At 38.9% G+C, this 25389-nt stretch overlaps 2 protein-coding genes across 2 annotated transcripts in view; both read right to left on the bottom strand.

Moving 5' to 3' along the window:
* Nucleotides 1-20058, bottom strand: part of LOC123236733 (ras GTPase-activating-like protein IQGAP2) — a 124062-nt gene extending 104004 nt beyond the window's left edge. Inside the window, exons 1-6 of the mRNA XM_044663129.1 lie at nt 20000-20058; nt 16180-16358; nt 14219-14306; nt 11230-11393; nt 9034-9194; nt 2814-2938 (exon numbers count right to left, since the gene is read on the bottom strand). Of these exons, the coding sequence (XP_044519064.1) occupies nt 2814-2938; nt 9034-9194; nt 11230-11393; nt 14219-14306; nt 16180-16358; nt 20000-20033 (751 nt within the window). The 5' untranslated portion in view covers nt 20034-20058. The remainder of the gene's footprint in view (nt 1-2813; nt 2939-9033; nt 9195-11229; nt 11394-14218; nt 14307-16179; nt 16359-19999) is intronic.
* A 4559-nt stretch (nt 20059-24617) lies between these two features.
* LOC123251564 (ras GTPase-activating-like protein IQGAP2) overlaps nt 24618-25389 on the bottom strand; it is a 29834-nt gene continuing 29062 nt past the window's right edge. The window contains exons 8-9 of the mRNA XM_044680864.1: nt 25089-25249; nt 24618-24762 (exon numbers count right to left, since the gene is read on the bottom strand). Coding sequence (XP_044536799.1) covers nt 24618-24762; nt 25089-25249 — 306 coding nt within the window. The remainder of the gene's footprint in view (nt 24763-25088; nt 25250-25389) is intronic.

The raw sequence follows: 25389 nt of genomic DNA, 5'->3' as shown, positions 1-25389 counted from the left end.
CAACTACCCAGCAAAATTGACTATATTCTTGCAGGGGAAAGTATGGCCAATTAATAAAATAGAATACTTTCAAGCATTCCTAAAGAAAACACCTGGCTTAAATAGAAAATCTGATGCCCAAACACAGAACTCAAGAGAATCACCAAAAGGTAAATAAGAGAAAAAAAATTTTTTTAAAGGACCCAATAAATTTAAAGGATTTGTATTCCTATAAGAAAAGATGATATTGGTAACTCTTAAAAATTGTTATTATTATCAGTGTAGTTAGAAGAAGTATACTTAGAGGGTATAGTGACAAACTGAATAGGATGAAATGTCAAAAAAATATAAAAAACTAGGGGAATGGGGAAAGAGATAAAATGGGGTAAATATATATTTCACAAAGAAGTGTATGGGGGTAAAGGGGAAAATATCAATACAATAGAAAGATGGAAGAGGTTGGCAACACACACTAAAATTGACTCAGAGAGGCAGAGAATTGTATTGTGCCCTATAGAGAAAAAGAAGGATAATAAACAAGCTGGTGTGGAGGGGAGAAATACAAGGGAAGGAGAGGTTGGGGGGTCATTTAAAAAGCACTATAGTAAGAGAGGAATAAATAAGAGGGAAGAGGTGGGAAGGGGAGTAACATTAGGGAGGGGAAAGTAGGGAGACTGACTAAAAGTGAAAAGTTGGAGTGGAGGGTAAGAGGGATATGAGAAACAGCAGAATCAAAGGAGGAAGTCAAAAAGGAGGGAAATACACAGACAGTAATCATAACTGCAAATGTGAATGGGTGAACTCACCCATAAAAAGGAAGAGGATAGCAGAATGGATTAAAAACCAGAATTCTACCATATGTTGTCTATAAGAAACACACTTGTGGCAGGTAGACACATACAGAGTAAAGGTAAGAGGGTGAAGCAGAATTTACTGGGCTGCAACTGAGACAAAGAAGGCAGGAGTAGCAATTTTGATCTCAGACAAAGCTAAAGCAAAAATAGATCTCATTCAAAAATATAAGAAAGGTAATTACATCTTGCTGAAAGGCAGTATAAATAATGAAGAAATATCAGTACTCAACATATATGCACCAAATAATACTGCATTCAGATTTCTAAAGGAGAAACTAAAGGAGCTTAAGGAGGAAATAGATAGTAAAACCATACTAGTGGGGGACCTCAACCTTCCTCTATCAGAACTAGATAAATCGAACCAAAAAAAAAAATAAGAAGTAAGAGAAGTGAATAAAATACTAGAAAAATAGAGTTAATAGATATCTGGAGAAAAATAAATAGGGATGGATAAAAAGGAATATACCTTCTTTTCAGCAGCACATGGCACATAAGGCATAAAAACATTGCAAACAAATGTAGGAAAACAGAAATAATAAATGCAATTTTTTTATTCCACAATGCAATAAAATCATAATTAATAAGGGCTTGTGGAAAATAAGATTTAAAATAAACTAGAAACTAAATAATCTAATTCTTCTTTAGTTCTTCTATTTAGAGAGCATGAACACAGCAGATTGCATAGGATATTAGAATACTCTATACCAGTGATAGAGAACCTTTTAGAGATGGAGTGCTGGACCTACCCCCAGACTGAATGCCATGCCCATCTGCCCCCAGAGACCATGTGCTGTGCCCCTCATCCCCCAAGTGCTGGGTACACCCTGATCCTCCTTATCCCACACAGGTGAAAGAGGAAGCTCTCCCATTGGGCTGCTGGGGAGAGGGACTGTAGAAGTGAGGAATGTTCTCATCAAGTATAGAGAGGTGGATGGGAGTGACTTGAACTTTCCATTCCCCCTTTAGGTCTGCCTCCTGTGAGCCACCCACCTTACCCCCCCATGCACTCTCATTGTGGGACTGGGTAGAGGGGCAGGGGATGGGAAAAATATCATCAACCAAGTACTTCTGCCTTTCTACTAACGATCTCAGGGGGAGGGGAGGAAGGCAAATGCCCACAGAGAGCACTCTGTGTGCCATCTATAGCACCTGCCACATAGGTTTGCCATCATTGTTTTATACATATGCATATGAACTGGAGAAAGGGTTGCTTAACAGTGGGAAGAGCCAGAATGATGGAGACAAACTAATGGAGTGATCCTTATTCCATGACTTTACCATACTTAATTTTATTCTGTTCTTCATCTGAACCACAGAGGCCTATTCTTGGACACTGGAGGAGACAATTTGGGGATTTACGATTTCTAAGAAGTGCCAGAGATCAGGTTGATTCTGTTTCCCTTGGGTTATTATACAACTAACCACTAAAGCTAGCAACTATGATGAACAACACAGTTCCCTGTAGATATTTTCTGATTATTTGAGAATGTTTCCTTTACTGACTAAATGTTTAGTCCAATATCCCACATCCTTTACATTTTTATCATCATCAGTGATCATAATGATGATCAGAGCTCTATAGTCAAGAAAGTGTTGTTATATTCATTGTCATATTAAAGGCACTTTTAGAAATCATCTAGAGGGGAAGTATGTGGCTATGGATAAGAGTGCTAAACCTGGGGCTGAGAAGCTCTGGATTCAACTCTGGTCTCAGATACTTCCTTAACTGAGTGACCCTGGAAAAGTCATTTCACCATAGATGCCTAGGCGTTACCTCTCTTGTGTCTTGAAACCAATATTGTATTGATTCTCTTTCAATTTAAAAAAGACAAAAATCATGTAATAAACATGAGAACAATTTCCCTGAAAAAAGGGCTGGAATTAAAAATTGAGTAAACAATTGCATAAAAGTCAAACCTTTAATTATCTAGAATACCTATATTCTCAACCATTCTGGAAAATGAAACTGACTGCACTTACTTTCTTCTTCTTCTTGAATTTCCAAATTGACCACATGAATATAATTTTGGATTTCATTTCGGGTCAAGTTATCTTGTCCTTGAGATGAGGCTTCAGTTTTAATGGCCAGGAGCTTACAAATATAACTGTGGAAGACAAAAGGCAACATAAATCTATTAACTTTAATTTTCATTTTTCAGTTGACTTCTTACAAAATTGACTAAACAGGACAGATACTCTGGGAGCTAGATATTGGAAACAAAGTGATATGAGAGAAGGGAGGCAGCATGCTATGTAGCCCTTCAGTGAGATTCACTATATAAGCATGTGGAAAATGATTAGGTTGTTAATTCAAGAGCCGTTTGGGGACTGGACTGTCTTGAGGACACCAAGACAAAACCAAATAGTCTCTGACTACAAGGAACCCTAAACTTATGAGGAGTTACACAGGGACGGACAAATATTTATAGTATATGCAAAATGATTCCAGGTGGGGGCATGCTCACAATGGAAGGCTCAGGGAAGGAAGTCTCCTATAGCTATCCCTCCCCTGAGAGAACAAGAGGGTAGGAGGGGCCTCAGACCCATCCTAGCTTGGTGACCCTGGGTAAATCATAGTTCCACTTGCCCAGCCCTTGTTGTTCTTCTGCCTTAGAACTGACAGAAGAGGAGGGATTAAAAAAAAGGAAAAAGAATTTATTGCTTTTGTCCAAGTGAGAACTGATGAAGGGCTGGTTTTCGTGGTCCCCCTATTGATGGACTATAGATCTAAGACAGGGGTCAGCAACCTTTTTGGCTGTGAGAGCCATAAACACCACATTTTTAAAAATATAATTTCGTGAGAGCCGTACAGTGCTCACAGTGTGAGCTCCTGTAACAGCACCTGAAAAAAAATTGACTTTATGGCTCCTGCAGAAAGAGCCATATCTGGCCCTCAAAAGAGCCAGATATCGCTCTAGAGCCATACATTGCCGACCCCTGATCTAAGAGAAGCTGGGAATGTAGAATGCACAAGATTTGACAACTGAAACTGAATAAGCCTTGTTATCAATAATCACGTTTATGAACCTTGATTAAATTGATTAAAAGCTGGGAAAATGCTCTGTAGAAATTCTCACGTGATCCTTATAACAGTACTGAAAGATATGTGTTATAATGGTTACCCACTTTACAGATTAAAATACTGAAATAGAGGTGAAGTGATTTGACCAAGGTCACTTAGCTAATAAGCATGTGAGGCTGAATTGGAACTCAGGTCTGCCTGAATCTTGGTTCAGTGCTTAAAATTTACTGTGATCTTAGTCACCTTATTGAACTGAAACTAATTAAATACTTATCAAGTATGTTTAAGTAAGCAATTTAGGTTCAATGTTTTGAAGAAAACGTTTAATTAAAAAGTCATGGCAATTACCTTAATGTATGAGGGGGTGGAGGGTGGTGAGAGAGAGTGGGAAAGTCAAGAATTAAGGATGATCAATATGTTAGAAATCTGAGACTGAAAGGATAATGATAACTTTCAGGAAAAAAAAAAGTTAGAGGAGTCAGTGGGTTTGGAGGGTGGCGGTGGGTCCAAAGTAGTTTCTATACATGAGGTGAAGATGCTTGTGGGATGTGAAAGTGGTGATGATGGACGGACCTGGATTTGAAACTAGTCTCTGTGGGAGATCCTGAGTTCAAATCTGGCCTCAGGCAATTCCTGGCTGTGTGACCCTGGGAAAGTAACTTAATCTCCATTGCCTAAACTTTACCACTTTTCTGCCTTGGAACCAATACACAGTAGTGATTCTATGATGGAAGGTAAGAATAATTAGAGGACACTCATGAACAGGCAGAACAAGATTTCTCCCCACCATATTGGAGGCATAGAACTAAGAACATGACTAACTGTCATCATGCAGAGGATGGGGAGGAGGGAGCATTTTGATGGATCACTTTCTCATTGGCTATTTACCAATTAGAGCTGTCTTGGGATATCCATGTGAATACAATTGTCTATTTATGGATCTGCTAGAGGGGACTTCCTCATCTTTGATCACTAAGAAAGATTAGTTAGCCTAATCAATAAATTGATTTCCTTTCCCAGAAAAAAAAGAATCTAGTCTCTGACAAATACTACCTTTGTTACCAAAGTTTCAGTCTCTGCTTGCAATTTCTCAGTGCCTCCCATGGGAAGCTAAGGTTACATGTTATAAGTTACAGAGAAATCACTTGCTAGTTTCCTGGAGGGGAAAGAGTATCTTTTACACCCCTGTGGCCCTCTCCTTTGAGCCAATGAGCTTCTCCCAGAGGAACCATTAAAAAAATTCTCAGAACATCTACTCTCATTTCCCTCCAAGATCAGCTACTCTCTTTTCAGATTTTTTTATTCCCCTCCTCCCCAAGACTCCCCATTCAGCTTTGTTTGGTACACTGATATCGTGCTTCCTCATTTGAATGTAAGATCCTTCAATCTAGGGGAGGTTAGGTGTTATTTATTTATTTATTGCTTTTATTTAAAATCTCAGAATTTTTGGGAGGTTCGACATGTAGTGAGTGCTTAATAAATGCTCTCTCTCTCTCTCCCTCTCCTTCCTTTGTCTCCATCCCTTGATCTAACTCTCCCTCCTCTTAATTCTCCCTGTCTCTTTCCTCTCCCTTTTTGTCTGTCTCATCCATCTATCTTTGTAATTTACAAAGCATTTTCATATTACACACAGGCATCAAGTTCAACTGTTCTAAAATTAATTTAAAAAATTTAATTACCACTACCACATTCATCGAACATATTCATAAATATGTTGACATGTCTGATCTTATTTGATTCTTACAATAACTTTTTAAGGTAAATAAGGCAGGTATGATTATTATCTTCCTCATTTTGCAGATTAAGCAATTTAAGATTAAGGTAGGTTCAAAGACCTGCCCCTAGGTCATAGCATTAGTGTTAGAAGATACTGTTCACTCTCTCTGAAATTCTTTGGCTCTGTTCATACATCCTACTGAAAACCACAAATGCTAAACCTATCTGAAGTCTTCCTGCTACCTACTCGCCTTGACCCCAATGTAGCCTTTGGTAAGCCTATATTCTCTGGTTTTTAACTAGCAAGTCCCTTGAGAGTATGGTCACATTTTATCCTGACTCAAATACAACCCACTAAAGTGTTAACAGGCACCTTTTTGACATAGAGTTTTGATGAATGGTAGGAAGCCTTCTGCGGAGTGACTTGCCAAAGATTACACATAATGTTAGGGGCAGACTTTGGACCCAAGTCTAGATTTTCTGACTCTAAATTCAACATTCTTTCCAGAACAACACACTACATATAAACCTTAGGACATCTCAAAGTTTATAAGACTAGTTTTCTTTGGGATATTCTCAAGTAGTGGTCTTAGTAAAGAAACTATCACGTTCTCTTCATAACTGTTGTTCGGTCATTTTTTCAGGCATTTCTGGTTCTTTGTGACCCCATTTGGGGTTTTCTTGGTAAAGATACTGGAGTAGTTTGTCATTTCCTTCTTCAGATTACTTGACAGATTAGGAACTGAGGCAAACAGGGTTAACTGGCTTTCTCAGGGTTATAACAGCTAGTAAGTATTTGAGGTTGGAATTGAACTCATTAAGATGAGCCTTCCTGATTGCTAGCCCAATGTTCTATCCACAGTCCCTAACTAGGTGCCTATAAAAATATTCTAAAGAATTTTCATTTATTCTCCTCTCTTTTTGCATCTTCTCTGCTTTCCCTCCCTTACCACCTTTGCCTCCTGGTATCTTCAGCTTCCTTTAACATTTAGCTGTAATCCTACCTTCTCTCAAGGTACTAATGACTTTCCTTCTCAGCTTCTTTTCCTTCTATATCTTCTGTATCTATCCTGTATGTTGTCCCTCCCTTTGAAATGTGAACTCCTCCAGGGGAAGGAACCCAATTAAGCCTTTCTTTCTAGGCTCAGAACTTAACACAGTTACTGGTGGACTTATCTTTCATATCAGTGTATTTTCAGTTTTATTTTGGAGTTCTGGTTCTGTATGAGTTTGCTCTTAACAACAATGACCAATATGGAAGTGTGTTTTCCATGGCAATTAAAAAAGAATGACACAGTTCCTAGTACAGACACAGTTCCTAGTACAGAATAAACATCTAGTGAATGTTTTTGACTTATATTGTGTTTCCACTTTCAGATCCAGCTACATTGATCTATTTTCAGTTACCTGAGTGACCATTGTTATTACCTGTAAACCATTAGCTACTAAAAGTTCTCTCAACTCCTGAAATGGAAAATTTCTAAAGGGAGCCAAAGTAGAAGAGAGATTCTTTCATTATCTTCTATCTTCATCAGAAAAAGAATATTAAAAAGCTATGAGATCATTTCTGCCTTCAGAGCCCTTACAATTGGGAGACAGAGGCAAGATCATTGTTTTCTAATGCACAGTTTAGTAAAGTGATAGCAGACATTTCTGCTGCAATCAGTAGCAACTCATGGGCCAGGCAATTTAGAAATAACCTCTTAGGCTAGCCCGAAATCCCATTTTACAGATGAATATACTGAGGCAGAGGAATAGAAATGACTCAAGGTGAGGTGGTTAGTAAGTGATTGATTTGAACTCAATATTACAGCTTTGTAAGATTAACTCCATAGAAACAGGAGGCTATCTTACTAAAATTTTTTTATGAAGAAATCCTCCTGATATTTTGTTAAAATGTGCCCACTCAGTGCACAGCAATTTCATAGTCAGATTCTCCCACCCTCACTCTCAGACCTCACAGAGACACTAAAAGCTGCTTTGGGGACCCACTAGATATTCCTGTATTATGAGGTAAAACAACTTCTCTTTCGTGATATTATCATGCAATATTTTGTATTAAAGGTATAAGGGTATGTGACAAATCTCCCTCCTTGACTGTAAAGGCCATGAGGGCAAAAATGATCTCATCATTGAAATGTTAATCTCCATCCAAGGCACACAGCCGTGGTTCTCTGCACAGTTTGTTTCCATATTATGCCTGTGGGATTTGGAGTCAGAAGAGCTAGATTAAAATCCTGACTCTAGAGATAACTAGGTGGCTCAGTGGATTCAGAGCTGGGCTGAGAGAGGGACGGTCTTGGATTCGAAGATGACCCCAGACACTTCTTAGCTGCCTAACCCTGGACAAGTCACTTCATCTGCATTCTCTTATTGCTCTTTTGCCTCAGAACCAAAGCACAATATGGATCCTTAGATGTAAGGTAAAGGTTTTTTTAAAAAATCCTTACTCTAGCATTTATTACCCATGGGACCACAGGCAAAGTCAATAAACCAATCTAAGCCTCACTTTCCTTCTCTGTTAAAGAGGTGGCTGAGTTAGCTGTCCTCTAATATAACTATCTTCTCTACATCCTATGCTCACCTTGGGGGTGGGCAGTGGTGCGGTGTGAGGTGGGGAATTTCAAAAGTGGGAGAGGTACAGTATTATCTCCTCTCTGTTGGTCACCAACATAAATGATGAAAAGCCTGTACAGTGTGACTGAAAAGTGTCCTGGGTTGCTCTCTCCCTCATTCAGGAATGTTTCTCAAACTTTTCACTTGGGTTTAGAACATCCACCCATCACGCAGTAAGGGCTCTTGAGACCTTGCTGTCCAGGATTGAGTTCTGGGAGCACCAAATAAAAGGAACAGCAGCTGAAGATGGGGATCTGATATCTAGGACCCTGTTCTAGTGTGTCCCAAGGAAAAAGCAAAAGGAAGCCTGTTCTTTTCAACATCTGCTTCTTCCCCTTTTATAGCAGGTTACAGGACAGATGGATGGGGATGCTTTCAGGGAGGGTGAAGGCTATCAGATCTACCAGTGCAGAGAGTTGCCTTAGACACTGAGAGCTCACTTGGTCTGGTGCATGCAGGGGAAACAGGACTCAAACACAGGTTCTGCTGACTTCTTCTTGAGCCTGTTACATGACCTCTCCTAACTGACAGAAGGCCGCATGTAGCATCTTTACATTAAAGTATGTAAAATGTATATGTCAAAGTGGCATCTTCCCTTACATCATACAGATTTGGATGAAAACACGTCCATGTTTTCAAAAAAGGAAATACGGTGAAGACAATCTACATGAACATTCTTAGCACTTCATGACCACGTGGAAGATGCAAGATCAGGAAACAAAACATTTCAAAAGGGCCTTAACAGGAAGGACTGCATCCTTGAGTGTGGAGGTCCCTGGAAGTAAATGATAGCAGAATCTCACCTCTACTTTTACAAAGAGCTGAAAGCAATGAAGGTTTCCTTACCATCCCAAATATTTTTCATCCACGTCATTGAAACCTATTAAAGGATTTTGGAGATGATTTTGTATTGACTCAAGATCCTGGTTTTCCATTGCTTGGTTGAGCAAAGCAACAGCTGACAACATTTGTAGTGTCATGGACAGCTCCTCATGAGTAAGGTAATTCTGTAGGAAAACATGTCAATTAGGAGAATTTTCACAGCATTATACAAATTATCATTAAAAACCCACCTTTATTAAGCACATCTCTGGAAAGTCATGGTCAAAACTCCAGAAAACAAAATGAATAGGAATAATAGTGGATAACAAGAATAACAAAGATGGATAACATGGAATAAGAATACCAACAGCTGATATTTTTATAAGCAGATTATGAGGGCTACAAACTTTAACAGTTAGAGTTTTTAAAAAATTATTTACCTTCCATTTAAAAATCAATACTGTATATTGGTTCCAAGGCAAAAGAGTGGTAAGGGCTAGGTGATAGGGGTTAAGTAACTTAAGTAAGGTCACATGGTCATAACATTTCATGGTAATTTCCCTTTCCTTGTTTTCCTCTTACTTGCCTGACTGTTCCATCTCAGTCTATTTTTTAAATCCCTTCCCTTCTATCTTAGAATCAATGCTAAGTAGTGATTCCAAGGCAGAAAAGTGGTAAGGGCTAGGCCTTTGGGATTAAATGCCTTGCACAGGATCACACAGCTAGGAAGGATCTCAGACCAGATTTGAAACCAATAACCTCCTGTCTGTAAGTCTGGATCTCAATCTACTAAGCCACCTAGCTGCTAGTACTCCTGGTTTAGAAAACTTTTCTACTCATTAGCTTAAGTCAATCTGTTTGGTAAATATATACTACGATTATTAGCCTTATTTTATAGATGAAGAAAGTAAAGTTCAAGGAAGTTAAGGTCCCAATAAAAATCATCATGACTACTAAATATTAGAGTCATGATTAACAGTGGAGGCATGGCTGCAGAAAGGGTGGTGAAACCAAAGCTGGTTTAGGTATTAGGTGAAGAAAGCACAGAGATCCATCCAGTGGATCCCAAGAACCATTAGGAGCAAACTGGCAATATTGGAGGTATACTGGGTAGTGATCTCTGTATGGATCATCAGAAAATCAATTTTATGCATGACTGGGTTTATATAGAGAAATCTGGCACAGATTGTGTTATCTGTTTTAAAATCATATCTGTCATTGGATAATAAGGTTCTTGACGAAAGGGATAATATTATTTTTCATTTCTATGGCCACAACACAAATTTTAGTGCCTTATGCGAGGTAGGAATGAAAGTTTTGGTTTTTTTTTTTTTAGTTTTCCATCCAAACCACCAGGGAGGAACCTGCAATCAGGAGATTTTTAGAAAACCATCATCTCACAAAGGGTGGAATTCTAAAAAGCAGTTGTTATTGTCATTGGGCAAATCTTTTGGTAAATATGAACAATCTACTATTATTATTGTCATTACTATTAAGGCAACTTTGCTGTAATAATAGCATTCAGGCAGAGGACAGCACAAAAGCACCACTGATGATCTCAGTTTCTACAAAAATGGTGAACAGGGGGAACAATCCTCTTCCACTTTTTGTTGGGGTTGGGCTAAGTTAAGTGGATACATGGTAACAAGGAGTAATACTACATAATCCTAGAAGGCAAAACTAGAACTACGGTTTAGAAGTTATAGAGAGGTGGACTGTAGCCCAAAACACAAGTTGGAAAATTCTCCACAATTTATGATCAAAGAGAATTGCCTATAACACAGATGGTTAAATAACCTGCCCAGGATGACAACAACCCTGAAAAGTAAATGCTTTTATTATCCTCATTTAACTGTTGTGCAAACTGAGCCAAAGAGAGATTAAAATGTCACTTGCCCAGGATCACACAGCTAGGGAGGGTCTGTAGCCGCAGCTGAACTGAAGTCTGTATGACCCCCGGTCCAATGCTCCATTCATGGGACAGGCTGTCATTGGGGTCCAGTCAACGCAGTGCCTATGCTTGCTTTCTAGGGAATCACTAGTTTAAGCGAAGAACAAGGACATTCTATGAATGGCCTGAATGTCCCTCGAGGTTTCTTCCCATTCTGAGATCATGCAAAAAGATCGTAGAGCAACACCTCCTTTTCAAGATTATTCTGCCCTTCTAACCAAACACTCCACTCTGAGACAGTCATGCCTCCAGAGTCCTTCTGCACTTACCAAGGAGTTCTGTTTCTGAAGGTTGAACAGTTCATTCTGATACATAACGGCAGCGAATGGATGAACAGGAGGGAGCTGGGCCTCAGGTTTCATGAGTGCAGTCATGGTGTTCTTGGGATGACCTTCTCGAATCACAGCATTGATTTCATCGATAGCAACAAGCCCTGGAAGGACAAGCATGCCATGGCAGTCAGAATCTCAATTTATTTCATTGGTGGTGTTTCCTTTGTGTCTCTCCAGGATTCGACTTACAGATCACTACTCTTACTCTGAGGGGGAGAACTAGCTTAGTCTTGAGGTGCTGCACATGGAAGGTCTCATTTTCAACAGGAATAATAGATCAGATTTTAGCATACCAATGGAATACTGCAACAGGGACTTAAAAAGGCCTCCATCTTGAATCTAATTTGCCATGATAGATACCTTAGTTGCAGCAATCTTTGTTTTTCAGGGTGGGCAAATGATAAAAAATTGTGAAAGGTATCTATACTTTTTATATATCTAAATTTTAACTGTAAAAGAACACTTTATTATATTTTTTCTCTTCTCTCAAAAATCGGCTTCAATCTTTAAATTTTCATTGTTTATTCTAATTTGGACAAATACCTCTTTATTTATGTGCCCATTAGACAGCCTACGTCTATTTTTATAGTAAAAATAAGTATTTCAAAGCCCAAGTACCTAGAATATTGGTCCCAAGCCACTTTTGTATCAATGTCCAGTCTTGTGTTTCATTTTGTACATGAAACCAAACCCGATTCTTCTAGCCTTCAAGAATTTTAGTTCTCTCAAACTGAACGGGAATACAAAATATCCTTTCTAGTTTGCCTCTTCATTTTGTAGCATTTGATATTTCTATTTCTAGAACTTTACTAATTCCCCATCCAAATTCTATTAAACTATTAATTTCATTAAGTATTAAACCATTTGAGAGTGGGGACCAAATCATCTAAATATTTCAAATGTTAGTGGGATTGAATAGATTCTCTCTTTATCTTCTGGCAATTATCACCATAGCTATAAACATGTTTTTGCCATTTTTTCCATGTTTCAAGAGCTAAGCAAGGGACCCTGCAAATAGTAAGAGTTAATGTAAGCATGTGGCCTGACTAGCAATTGACTTTTTGCAGAACACTTGACTCTCATGTCTCTGGGTTCTACCAACTGTCATTTTAAGGAAAAAATTAAAATGTGTATATCTTCACAATCTTTATATTGTCTGCACACATATCAAAACAAAGGTCACTATAACTAAGACGTGTGTGATGTAATTGTGTCAACTTCTTTAGATTTATTGGAACAAATACCGTGAAGACATGAGCTCATTCACAGTTTTTTAAAGGGAAAGAATCTGCAGACACAGTCATAGCAGCTTCTGTGACCTGGAGACCAGGCATAAAATCCAACAGGTTACAACAAAGTCAAATTTGTAGTTTCCTGAAAGGACATTTTGGAAAAATGGACCTGGCATGTTTTTCAGGGACCAGGGAATAGAATTAGCTGTCAACCAATGGGAAGAATGATTGTTGACTTGTGCCACTGGGGAATAGAGGTAAAAGACCAAAATAGGACTCCATCCCTGTAAGGCAGATATCCAGACAGCACTAATAAAATTCAACAGAGAAGCTTTTCACCTTTTCATCACTTGTCATTCTCTTTAATGAAGTTGATAATTGTTTCTATGGTTTCTTTTTTGACCCACCCATTTTGAAGAGATTACTTAATTTCCAATGTATTTTAAATTTACTTTTCCAAGGACCCTTGTTGAGTATAATTTTTATCACATTATGATCTGAAAAAATTATATTTATCATGTGTTTTTCTGTATTTGTTTGTAATATTAGATTAGCTTTCTGCATATGATAGTACTTCTTTTTAAAAAATCAGCAACATGGAATTATACACAAATTTCCTTTTTTTCTTAATGATATCTGAATTTTTGCAAGGCATTGTTAAAGTTCCATTTTAATAAGAAAGCATTTCAGTGATGCCGACATGCATGCATTAATCTTGGACTTCTAAACAATGAAAAACCGCAATAGAAGTCCACAAGGTAGCGTAAAGGGTACACTGGGACCTCTTGAGGCTCTGGGATACATGGGCAATTTACAGTCACTTGAGTCAAGTTCAAATTAAATTCCTGACTGTCTGTTCAGAGTGAAATGACTTGTATTAACAGGCTGGTGTATACAAACTAGCATATATTTACTTTAATAAATTGAGTTTTATGTTCCTTATAGTCATACCACTCTATAGGTACCATAAGGAATTAAGCTGCACGAATCTAGAAGGGATCAGAACTGTAGGATGCAAACCTGGCAAGAGCACTCCTTCCTCTTGCCTGTCAACAGTCTCACACTCACTTGGACTAAAGCCATGCAGGCTGAAAGAAAACAATTTTTACACACTGAACTTTATGGGGTGGGGAGGCAGGTGCTAAACCAAAGGAATGGCGCTCAGTTCCCCAGTAGAACACCATGACATGACCCTGGGCAAGGATCTATAGGCTCTTTCTCCATCCAAAAATGATTTAAGTTTGAATCATGACATCAAAAGATTCAAAACAGAAAAACAAATAGAAATCCAAGAAAAATTCAAAGCCCCAATATAATAAAAAAAATAATAAATGAATTTGAAACATGAAATCAATCAAAAGCTTCAGAATCAGAAAAATAAGTAGAAATAACAACAAAATTCAAAGTCTCAATGTAGGAAGTAGAAGTGGTGTGATAAAACTGACTACTTTAAAGATTGTATTGACTAGTGAGAGATTTTTAAAAGGTGAGGAGCAAAAAACTCTATGGACTCCTAAAACCTTAATGTATCAAAATAGCCAGACAACCATCTACTAAGCAGTAGTAACCTTTTCTATATTATTTTTCATTTAAACATATAATTGGGAACGACATCTGTTTTCAGAGTTTTCCTATATTTCAGGTTATCACCTAGCAAATATAAGGCACTTCCTTCACAAAATGACATCACTTACTGTTGGTTTTATTGATGGTCCCTTGTATTTCTTCATGGGTCAATAGTTTCTCATATGGATCTTTTTCTGCTTCAGCAAGAAGGATACTCTGAAAAACAATACCTTCACTGATTCCCCCCCAAAAGGAAACAGGTTTTAAAGAGTTAAGTTCTTCAGGTACAATCTTTCTAAATGGGGCCCTGGTTTTCATGCCAAATATGGGCTTAATAGATAGAGAATCATTATTCACATAATACAGAATCAAAATTCATTTTTGTTACTGTTGTTCAATATTTGTAAAACCACATTCATTTTGTCATTCACTTCTTTGTTGTGTCTAATTCTTCACAATTCTCTTTGGGATGTTGTTGGCAAAGACAGTGGAGGGGTTTTGCTACTGTTCCCACACAACTTGGAGAAAAAGCTCTCCTGGGAGCTACACATTTCCTCTTTGATTCGTCATCTCAGAGCTTAAAGACTGTGCTTATTATGCAGAGCTGAAACTTTTATCAGCCTGATGAATCTAGACTAGAATAAACTGACCATGGGAGGCATGAAGTTGTGAACATAGCTGCTTTGTGGGGAAATGAATGAACCCTGGCTGAAAGTTCTGGACACATGGCTGAGGGGAGGTGAAGGGAAGGAAGGGAAGTCGAGCCTTTTCACTGAAAAACTGTGGCATGAAGTACACATATTGATGTCCATGGTTTCATACAGAAGAACTTTAAGGAAAAATATAGCTGGGATTGAGATTTTCTCAAGGAACAACACGAGGAACATGAGGATTCCATGAAAACTAGGATTGGGAAGTGATTCTAGGTCAGTGATGGTGAACCTTTTGGAATCCTTTAGGGACATGTGGGGTATCTCCCCTGAGCCCCAGTCTTGGTGCCTGGGTTCTGACTACTGACATGGTCCTGCCCATGCTGCAACAATGTGCTATCCCTCCCTCCTCCCCAGCACTGGAGAGAGGGGCTTTGGGGAGAGCTGGATCCCAGCTGGCTGGAGCCTGGGGAAGCCAACTCCTGTAGCCATGGGGATCTGCCCTCGCACCCAGCTGCCCTGGGGGCTGCCTGAGTGAGGGGGATTCTGCCTGGTCATGGGCTGGGGAGGTGGGGCAAGCCCAGGGGAGAGACGACTCAGGAGACCCATTTCCCTCACTCTGCATGTTGGGGTGGGGCCAGCTCCCCACAAGCTCATGCCTAGACAAAGCCACCTCCTGTGGCCATGGGATCTTCTCCTGCATCCAGCCCAGCCTGCCTATTGGGCTGCCACTCCCATGGGGGTGGGAGCAGGGGGCAGAGGGAGCACAGTTACCTTTTGGTGGCTGAAGTCACCCCCCAGAGACTGGCAGCTGGCAGGGAAGGAGGGAAGAAAGGGGAGATCTTTTCAGCTGGCAGGGAAGGAGGGAAGAAAGGGGAGATCTTTTCCAGGGTGTGGCTAGCCCTGCTCTTGGGAGAGGAGATCCCCACCTTCTCTGACCTCTGCAACCCTGAGTCCCACTCAGGAGAGGGACAAAGGGAAGGCCTGCCCTGACTACTCTGCTCAGGGCAGGCAGTAAGTGCTCAGGGGCAGGGAAGAGAATCTGCAGGGGATTGCCTCCCCCAACCCCCACGCCACCAGAGAGGTCTCTGGTGCCCTCTTTGACACACATGCCATACTTCACCATCACAGATCTGAGTCTTTCAAAGTAAAGGACTACCCATCCTTTCTATTTTAATAATATCTCGTAGTACTTTTGATATGATCTTCAAAAAACCTGCAAGTTTCTCATGCATTTGGGGGTTTGAATTCAAATTCTTTTACCTCATTATATACTTTCAAGTTCTTTTGTCCTTGCCTTGGCTTTTTACTTATTAATACATAATACTTCAAATATCTCCCTATTAGTTACTTTTTTTTCAGCTGAAAAGTGTTATATTTCCAATACCTATCAACATAATTAACAGTTTTTTACATTTACTCATTATCTAAAGAAGTACCTTCTTTTTTGCACTCTCTTCTTTTCTTTGCTTGGCTTCCCAAAGATCCTTTTGATAATTCTCAGCAAGGCTATTATTGACAGAGGTTAAAACTGCATTTGGACTCTTTAGAGTTACTAGAGTCTGCTCTGTGATGCCCTTCTTAATGGCTTCATTAATTGCAACGACTGCAGCATGCCCTGAACGTGGGAGAGGAATAGAATTTTTTTTAAAGCACAAAAGCAAATAAGAGAAATTTTATGATGATAAAAACCTGTCCTATTTTTACCTTAAATTATTGCCTGGATAAAAATAAAGGAGAACTATTTTGTTTTTAACATGTGTGTGTTTTTTAAGCCCTTATCTTCTGTCTTAGACTTGATAACAAGTATTAGTTCTAAGGCAGAAAAGCAATATCAGCCAGGTAGTTGTGGCGAAGTGACTTGACAGGGTTCACAAAACTAAAACCTGTCTGAGGTCACATTTGAACTCAGGATCTCCTATCTTCTAGCCTGATTTTATATTCACTGAGACCTGTAAGAGGCCAATAAGAGAAAGAGTCTCAAATAGATAAAAATCTGAGACTCCTCTTTTGACTCCTTTTCTGATCCACACCTTTCCTTAATGAAAAGCTTTAAGCTCCTAACAATCCAGCTATTAAGAGGTTAACATTCTCTCCTTTGGTCAGAAATATAACTGTTTTTGCTTCAAAAGAAGTTCAGACACTTAAGGACATAAATTCTTCCAGGAGGGGCATTTCGCCCGGGAGAAAATATTCCCTGTCACAGCCTTCTGATAAGGACCCAGCTGAAGTTCCACCTTAGCCTTGTTCTACTTGGAAGCTAATGAGAATCTTTGTGTTTTGATATGACATAATTTGTGTTTCTGCACAAATGCAAAGTTTTTTTGGGGGGTTCTTTTGTGTGAAGTGAGTCTTGAAGTATATATAATAAACTCCATGCTGCAAGAGACGCAGCAGCAGCAACAGCATCATGAGCTGCCAGAAAGATGTGTCCCAGTCCACTTATTTCTTATCAACTAAACCATTATAATCAAGTTATCTGGAGGTGATTAAAAAGATCTTGAGAGATACCCTTAGGTACCCTTAATATGTTTTTATTGGCGAAGAGGTCTACAAATATTGTGACTATGTGGTCAGAATTACATCGCTGAAAACTATTCTGAGGCATGACTAAAAACAAAGTTTTCTGGACTCCAAACCCAGTGATCTATACACCATGTCATATTGCTTATATGGCTCTTGGTTTTTAAGAACTATAATAATTATGATACTTCACACTTTCCTAGATCCTAGTGTTTATTCTGATTCTGATGATGAATGTAAAATATACTTAGCAGTAAAATAATAATTTACAAAATCTCAATGGCCTAAAAAAGGAAATTAAGGCTCTGTCTAGTTTACCTGAGGCTAATGCTTGATAATTTATATAAAAACTGCTTCTCAATTCTAGGATTCTTTTACGTCAGGATAATGAATGATTAATCCTCTGAGGATATTTAGGTAGGCTACAGAAAAAGAAGGTATAGAGTATTTGTCAAAGCCACTTAAATGCTTTAGGTATTAGTTGGTGATGAGATTTCAGCCCAGGTCTTCTTGCCCAAATCCAACACTGAAGTATGTATACAATACAATACAAGCAATTTTAAGGCAGATTCTCAAAATTCCTTGTGAATCAAAAAATGATAAAATAGCTCTGTGGTTCCTAAAAGGGGGATTTTTTTTTTTACAAATTAAAAAATAAGAAAAATAAGACAACTGATGAAGCAGTACAATATTGGGCTCTCCATATTTTTTGGCAACAAGGTTTAGGAAACAAAGGTGCTCAAATTCTGTTACAGTCCTGTCTTGCAGAAAACTTCCAATCACCACTTATCCTGACCAGGTATACCTAGACCATATTACAGATGAATGATCCTTGATGAAAAAATGAAGATGGAGTCTCAGGCTTCCTGCCCATCCAAAGGGGGCAAAAATATTTTGAGCACCTACATTTGACTAGGTCACAGATATCATTTCCAAGAGAGTTTGGGAAATTTCAAAGCATGAGAGGCCTAACAAGCCTTAAAAATCGACTAACACTTAAGTCCACCAAGAAAACAAGGTCAAAAGCATTAGACAAAAAGAGGAAAAGGATGCCACACAACTTGTGTGACTTCAGAGTAATTAAGATGAGTCGATGCTGACAAGTTAAAGAAGATGACCAAAACAGGGAAGATAACAAAGATGGGGTGGGTGGGGGTGGCAAATATAAGAAAATAAACATTTATTCCACAAAGGAGCTTAGAGTTTATTTCCTGTAAAGTCCTCATCATACATATTAAGAAATTGAGGCCAACAGAGAACTAATGATTTTTCCAACAGTCACAAAAACCTCAGTGACATAGCTGGGACTAAAAATCAAGACTTCTCATTTTTATTCATTTTGATACTCATATAAATCTAAGAAAATATCAGCAATTTATTCAAGGAAAGGAAAGAAGGATTAATTATGCACCTGTAGGGACAGCTTAATGGAAGGCATAAAGAATGTGACTGCATTGAATCAAAGCTCTGGAAAAAGGTAAAAACCTGAAACCCTATTGAGCCATAAGGCAGCAAAAGTTTAGCATGTATCTCACCTTTTCACCCTGAGGCATGTGGTCTGAAGCTCTCACCCCTTTTTGTACCCAATGTACCTACAAAAACCACTGATGTAATGAATTCTCTGGGAATCTGGGTTAGATGGTTGGTTACAAATTGACAGATTGATTTATTAGCCTATAGAAAAGTCTGTCTAAATTCAATGAGGTAAAACAAAATTCTCTGAATTTGAAATTTGAAAATCTTTTACCTTCATTGTGATTAGTGGAAACTTGTGCAAAATCCTCACCTTGCTTTCCCTCCAAATAAAGTGGATGCAACTTCCAATAAAGTGCTTCTGGATGCTATCAGCTACTCTATTCTTCCTGTCAATTTTCTTTGCCGCATTTTGGGAACCTTAACTGAGTATGTCATAGAACTGACAGCTGGCGACCGAACAGGGTCTCCCCAAAGGCACAATGAGGAGTGCTGGTAAGGTACACCTCCACTTCCCCCACCCCCTTCTATTGGCAGGGATTAAAATTAACTAGAGGAATGGGAAGGATTTGGCAGGAGTTAAACCATGAGATAAGCCAGTTCAAAAGACAGAGAATAGCTTCTGCAAATACTGAAATCTATGCTATGAGCAAGAGGCACAAAAATTAGCAGTGCCCAAGTACAAAAAGTTCTTGATAATGTCATACATTTCTGCTTCATATCTAGTCAGTATCTGAGACAAGATTTGACCTCAAGTCTTCTTGACTATGAATTCGGCACTTTATACACTGAGCCACACATCAGATATTTTTTGATAATTCGAGAATCTTTCCTTGGTCTAATATCCCACATCCTTTACATTTCTATCAACATCAGTGATCATAATGAGGATCAGAGCTCTACAGTCAAGAAAGTTTTAAGTTATATTCATTTCTATGTAATAGGCACCTGTAGAAATCATTGAAAGGGGAAGGTATGTGGCTGTGGATAAGAGTGCCGAACCTGGAGTTGAGAAGCCCTGGATTCAGATCTGTCCTCACATACTTTTGCTTAGTCCTTACCTCTCTTCAGGCTTGAAACCAATACTTGTTTTAATTCTCTTTCCAAATACTAAGACAAAAATCATGTAATAAATATTGGAACAATTTATCCCCAAAAAGGGCTGGAATTAAAAATTGAGTAAACAACTAGGTAAAAGTCAAACCTTCAATTATTCAGAATACCCACATTCTCAACCATTCGGGAAAAACAAACTGCACTTACTTGCTTTTTCTTCTTGAATTTCCACATTAACCATATCGATACGATTTTGGATTTCATTTCGGTTCAAGTAATGTCCTTGAAGTGAGGCTTCTGTTTTAATGCACAGGAGCTTGCAAGTATAACTGGAAGGCAAAAGTCACCATAAATCGATTGATTTTAATTTTTCTTTTGAGTTGATTTCTTACAAAATTGACTAAGCAGGACAGACACTCTTGAAAGCTAGATATTAGAAGCAAAGCAGTATAAGAAAAGCGGGGCAACATGGTTTGTAGCCCTTCAATGTGATTCACTATATAAGTATGTGTAAAATGATTACGTTGGTAAGTCAAGAGTGATTTGGGGACTGGAGTGTCTTGAGGACACGAAGACAAAACCAAATAGTCTCTGACCACGAGGAACCCACACCTTGTGCAGGGTTACACAGGGATGGACAAACATTTACAGTATATATAAAATGACTACAAGGTTGGGGCATGCTGACAAGGGAAGGCTCAGGGAAGGAAGGTCTCATGTAGCTGTCCTCCCCTGAGAGCACAAAAGGGTAGGAGAGGTCTCAGACCCTTCCTAGCTCGGTGACCCTGTGTAAATTATAGCCCCATTTGGCCAGCCCTTGTTGTTCTTTTGCCTTAGAACTGACAGAAGGAGAGGGATTAAAACAATGAAAAAAAATTGCTTTTGTTTAAGTGAGAGCTGATGAAGGGCTAGTTTCCATGGTCGCCATATCAATGGACTATAGACGTAAGAGATGCTGGGAATGTAGAATGCACAAGATGATTTGACAACTGAAACTGAATAAGCCTTGAAAGTATCAATAATATGTCATCAATAATCAAATGTGTATAAACCTTGATTAAATTGATTAAAAGTTGGGAAAGTGTTCTGTAGAAATTATCTCATGTGATCTTTACAACAACCCTGGGAGGTATGTGTTATGATGGTACCTATTTTACAGATTAGACTACTGAAGCACAGGTGAAGTGATTTGAACAAGGTCACAAAGCTTATAAGCATCTGAGGCTGAATTGGAACTCAGGTCTACCTGAATCTCAGTTCAGTACTTAAAATCTACTGTGATCTTAGTTGTCTCGTTGAACTGAAACTAATTTAAATACTGATTAAGTAAGGTTAGGTAAGCAATTTAGGTTCAATGTTTTTAGGAAAATGTTTAATGAAAAGTTCATGGCAACTACCTTAATGTGTGATGGGGTGGGGAGGTGACAGAAAGTAGGAGAGTGAAGAATGAAGGATGACTAGTATATTAGAAATCTGAGACTTAAAGGATAGTGATGACTTCAGGAAAAAAAAAGAAGTTAGAGGAGTCAGTGGATTTGGCAGTGGGGGTGGGTACAAAATAATTTCTTTCAATACATGAGGTGAAGATGCTGGTGGGATGTGAAAGTGGGGATGATGGACAGACCTGGATTCAAAACTAGTCTCTGACAAATACTACCTTTGTTACCAAAGTTTCAGTCTCTGCTTGCAACTTCTCAGTGCTTCCATGGAAAGCTAAGGTTACATGTTACAAGTTACAGAGAAATCACTTGCTAGTCTCCTGAAGGGGAAAGAGTATCCTTTACACCCCTGTGGCCCTCTCCTTTGAGCCAATGAGCTTCTCCCCCAGGAACTATTTAAGAAAGTTCTCAGAGCATCTATTCTCATTTCCCTCCAAGATCAGCTCCTGTCTTTTCAGAGTTTTCTATTCCCTTCCTCCCCATGACTCCCCATTTAGCTTTGTTTGGTACACTGTTATTGCCCCTCCTCATTTGAATACAAGATCCTTCAAACTAGAGGAGGGCAGAGGCTATTTATTTTTTGCTTTTATTTATAATCTCAGAACATTTTGGGGGGTCTGGCATGTAGTGAGTGCTTAATAAATGTTCTCTCTTTCTCCCTCTCTTCACTTTGTCTCCCTCCTTTGATCTGTCTCTCTTTCCCATTCATTCTCCCAATCTCTTTCCTCTCCCTTTTTATTTATCTATCTTTGCAATTTACAAAGCATTTTCATATTTCTCACAGGCATCAAGTTCAATTATTCTAAAATTAATCTTTAAAAATATTTAATCACTACTACCAAATTTATCTAACATATTCACAGATATACTTTGACTACATGTCTGATCTTATTTGATTCTTAAAATAACTTCCTAAGGTAGTAAATAAGGCAAGTATGATTATTATTTTCCTCATTTTGCTGATTAAGAAATTTAAGATTGAGCATGGTTTAAAGGCACTTTTTACCACATCATATTTTCTCTTAAGGTCATATGGTAAAAGTTCATATATCCTATTCAAAACCTCAAATGCTAAACCTGTCTAAAGCCTTTTCCTGATATATACTAGCATTGACCCCCATGTATCTCTTGGTGTGCCAATATTCTCTGGTTTTTAACTAGCAAGTCCCTTGAGAGTAAGTTCACATTTTATCCTGACTCAAATACAACCCACTGAATGGTTTACAGGTACCTTTTTGACATTGAGTTTTGCTAAATGGTACTAAAGTAATTAGGGTTTCTTTTTTTTTTTTAAACCCTTAATTTCGGTGTATTGTCTCATAGGTGGAAGAGTGGTAAGGGTGGGCAATGGGGCTCAAGTGACTTGCCCAGGGTCACACAGCTGGGAAGTGGCTGAGGCCGGGTTTGAACCTAGGACCTCCTGTCTCTAGGCCTGACTCTCACTCCACTGAGCTACCCAGCTGCCCCTAATTAGGGTTTCTTAAGAAAGTTAGTCTTCTGTGGGGTGGCTTGCTAAAGGTTACACTGAAATTTTGGAGCAGACTTTGCACCCAAAGCTAGATTTTCTGATTCTAAATTCTATATTCTTTCCAGAACAACACAGTATATCATTAGGACATCTATCAAGGTTTATATGACTAGTAGTTTGGGAGATTCTCAAGTAGTGGTCTTAGTAAAAAAACTATCACGTTCACTTTGTAATTGTTGTTTGGTCATTTTTCAGGCATTGTGAATGATGTATTTCCACTTTTAGATCCAGCTACACTGATCTATTTTCAGTTAACCTGAGTGGCCATTTTTAGTACCTGTAAGCCATTAGCTACTAAAAGTTATCTCAACTCATAAAACAGAAATATCTAAAGGGAGCCAAAGTAGAAGAGAGATTCTTTCATTGTCTTCTCTCTATCTTCATCAGAAAAAAAGTCTATTAAAAAGCTATGAGATCATTTTTGTCTTATAGTTAGGAGATGGAGACAAGATCATTGGTTTCTAATGCTGGGATGAGCAAAATGACAGCAGACATTTCTGCTGCAATCAGTAGCAACTCATGGGCCAGGCAACTTAGAAATAACCTCATGTACCTCTCAGGCTAGCTCCAGATCCCATTTTACAGATGAAGAAACTAAGGAAGGGGAATGGAAGTGACTCAAAGTCAGGTGGTTACTAAATATGAACTTAGTTTTGAATATTTGAACTCAATATTATAGCTTTGTAAGACTACCTTAGCTCCTTAGAAGCAGGAGGCTATCTTACTAAAAATTTTTATGAAGAAATTCTCCTGATATTTTGTTAAAATGTGCCCACTCAGTGCACAGCAATTTTGGAGTCAGATTCTCCCACCATGACTCTCTGACCTCACAGAGCCACTATAGGTTTCTTTGGGCCCCTGTCAGAAATTTCCATATTATGAGGCAAAACAACTTCTCTTTCATGATGTTATCTTAAAATATTTTGTATTAAAGGTACAAGTGTATGTGACAAATCCCCCTCCTGGACTGTATAGGCCATGAGGGCAAAAACGGTCACATAAATTAAATGTTTATCTTCATCCAAGCCACACAGCCATGGTTCTCTGCAGTTTGTTTCCATATTATGACTGCGGAATTTGGAGTCAGAATAGCTGGATTAAAATCCTTACCCTAGAGACAACTAGGTGGCTCAGTGGATTCAGAGCCAGGCTAAGAGAGGGGAAGAGGTCTTGGATTCAAAGATGACCCCAGACACTTCCTAGCTGCCTAACCCTGGACAAGTCACTTCATCTGCATTCTCTTATTGCTCTTTTGCCTCAGAACCAAAGCACAATATGGATCCTTAGATGTAAGGTAAAGGTTTTTTTAAAAAATCCTTACTCTAGCATTTACTACCCATGGGACCACAGGCAAAGTCAATAAACCTATCTAAGCCTCACTTTCCTTCTCTGTTAAAGAGGTGGCTGAATTAGCTGTCCTCTAAACTATCTTCTCTACATCCTATGCTCACCTTGGGGGTGGGCAGTGGTGCGGTGTGAGGTGGGGAATTTCAAAAGTGGGAGAGGTACAGTATTATCTCCTCTCTGTTGGTCACCAACATAAATGATGAAAAGCCTGTACAGTGTGACTGAAAAGTGTCCTGGGTTGCTCTCTCCCTCATTCAGGAATGTTTCTCAAACTTTTCACTTGGGTTTAGAACATCCACCCATCACGCAGTAAGGGCTCTTGAGACCTTGCTGTCCAGGAGTGAGTTCTGGGAGCACCAAATGAAAGAAACAGCAGCTGAAGATGGGGATCTGATATCTAGGACCCTGCTCTAGTGTGTCCCAAGGAAAAATCAAAAGGAAGCCTGTTCTTTTCAACATCTGCTTCTTTCCCTTTTATAGCAGGTTACAGGACAGATGGATGGGGATGCTTTCAGGGAGGGTGAAGGCTATCAGATCTACCAGTGCAGAGAGTTGCCTTAGACACTGAGAGCTCACTTGGTCTGGTGCATGCAGGGGAAACAGGACTCAAACACAGGTTCTGCTGACTTCTTCTTGTGCCTGTTACATGACCTTTCCTAATTGACAGAAGGCCGCATGTATTACCTTTACATTAAAGGATGTGAAATGTAAATGTTAAGGTGGCATCTTCCCTTACATCATACAGAGTTGAATGAAAACAGGTCCACATTTTCAAAAAAGGAAATATGGTGAAGACAACCTAAATGAGCATTCTTAGCATTTCATGACTATGTGGAAGATGTAAGATCAGGAAACAAAACATTTCAAAAGGGGCTTGACAGGAAGGACTGCATCCTTGAGATTGGAGGTTCCTGGAGTAAATGATACAAGAATCTCACCTCTACCATTTACAAAGAGCTAAAAGGAATGAAGGAAAACTTACCATCCCAAGTATCCTTTATCCAGGTTATTTAAGCCTATTAAAGGATTTCTGATATGATTCTGTATTGACACAAGATCCTTGTTTTCCATAGCCTGGTTGAGCAAAGCAACAGCTGACAACATTTCTAGTATCTTGGACAGCTCCTCAGGGGCCAGATAGTTCTGTAGGAGAACATATGTCAATGAGGAGAATTTTCATAGCACAAAATATACACAAAATATCATTGAAAAAAAACTTTCATTAAGCACATCTCTGCAAAGGGTGTCATGGTCAAAACTCCAGAAAACAAATTGAATAGGAA

The sequence above is a fragment of the Gracilinanus agilis genome, chromosome 1 (genome assembly GCF_016433145.1).
Source record: "Gracilinanus agilis isolate LMUSP501 chromosome 1, AgileGrace, whole genome shotgun sequence".
Taxonomy (NCBI): Eukaryota; Metazoa; Chordata; class Mammalia; order Didelphimorphia; family Didelphidae; genus Gracilinanus; species Gracilinanus agilis.
This window is presented reverse-complemented; position numbering and strand designations above follow the sequence as displayed.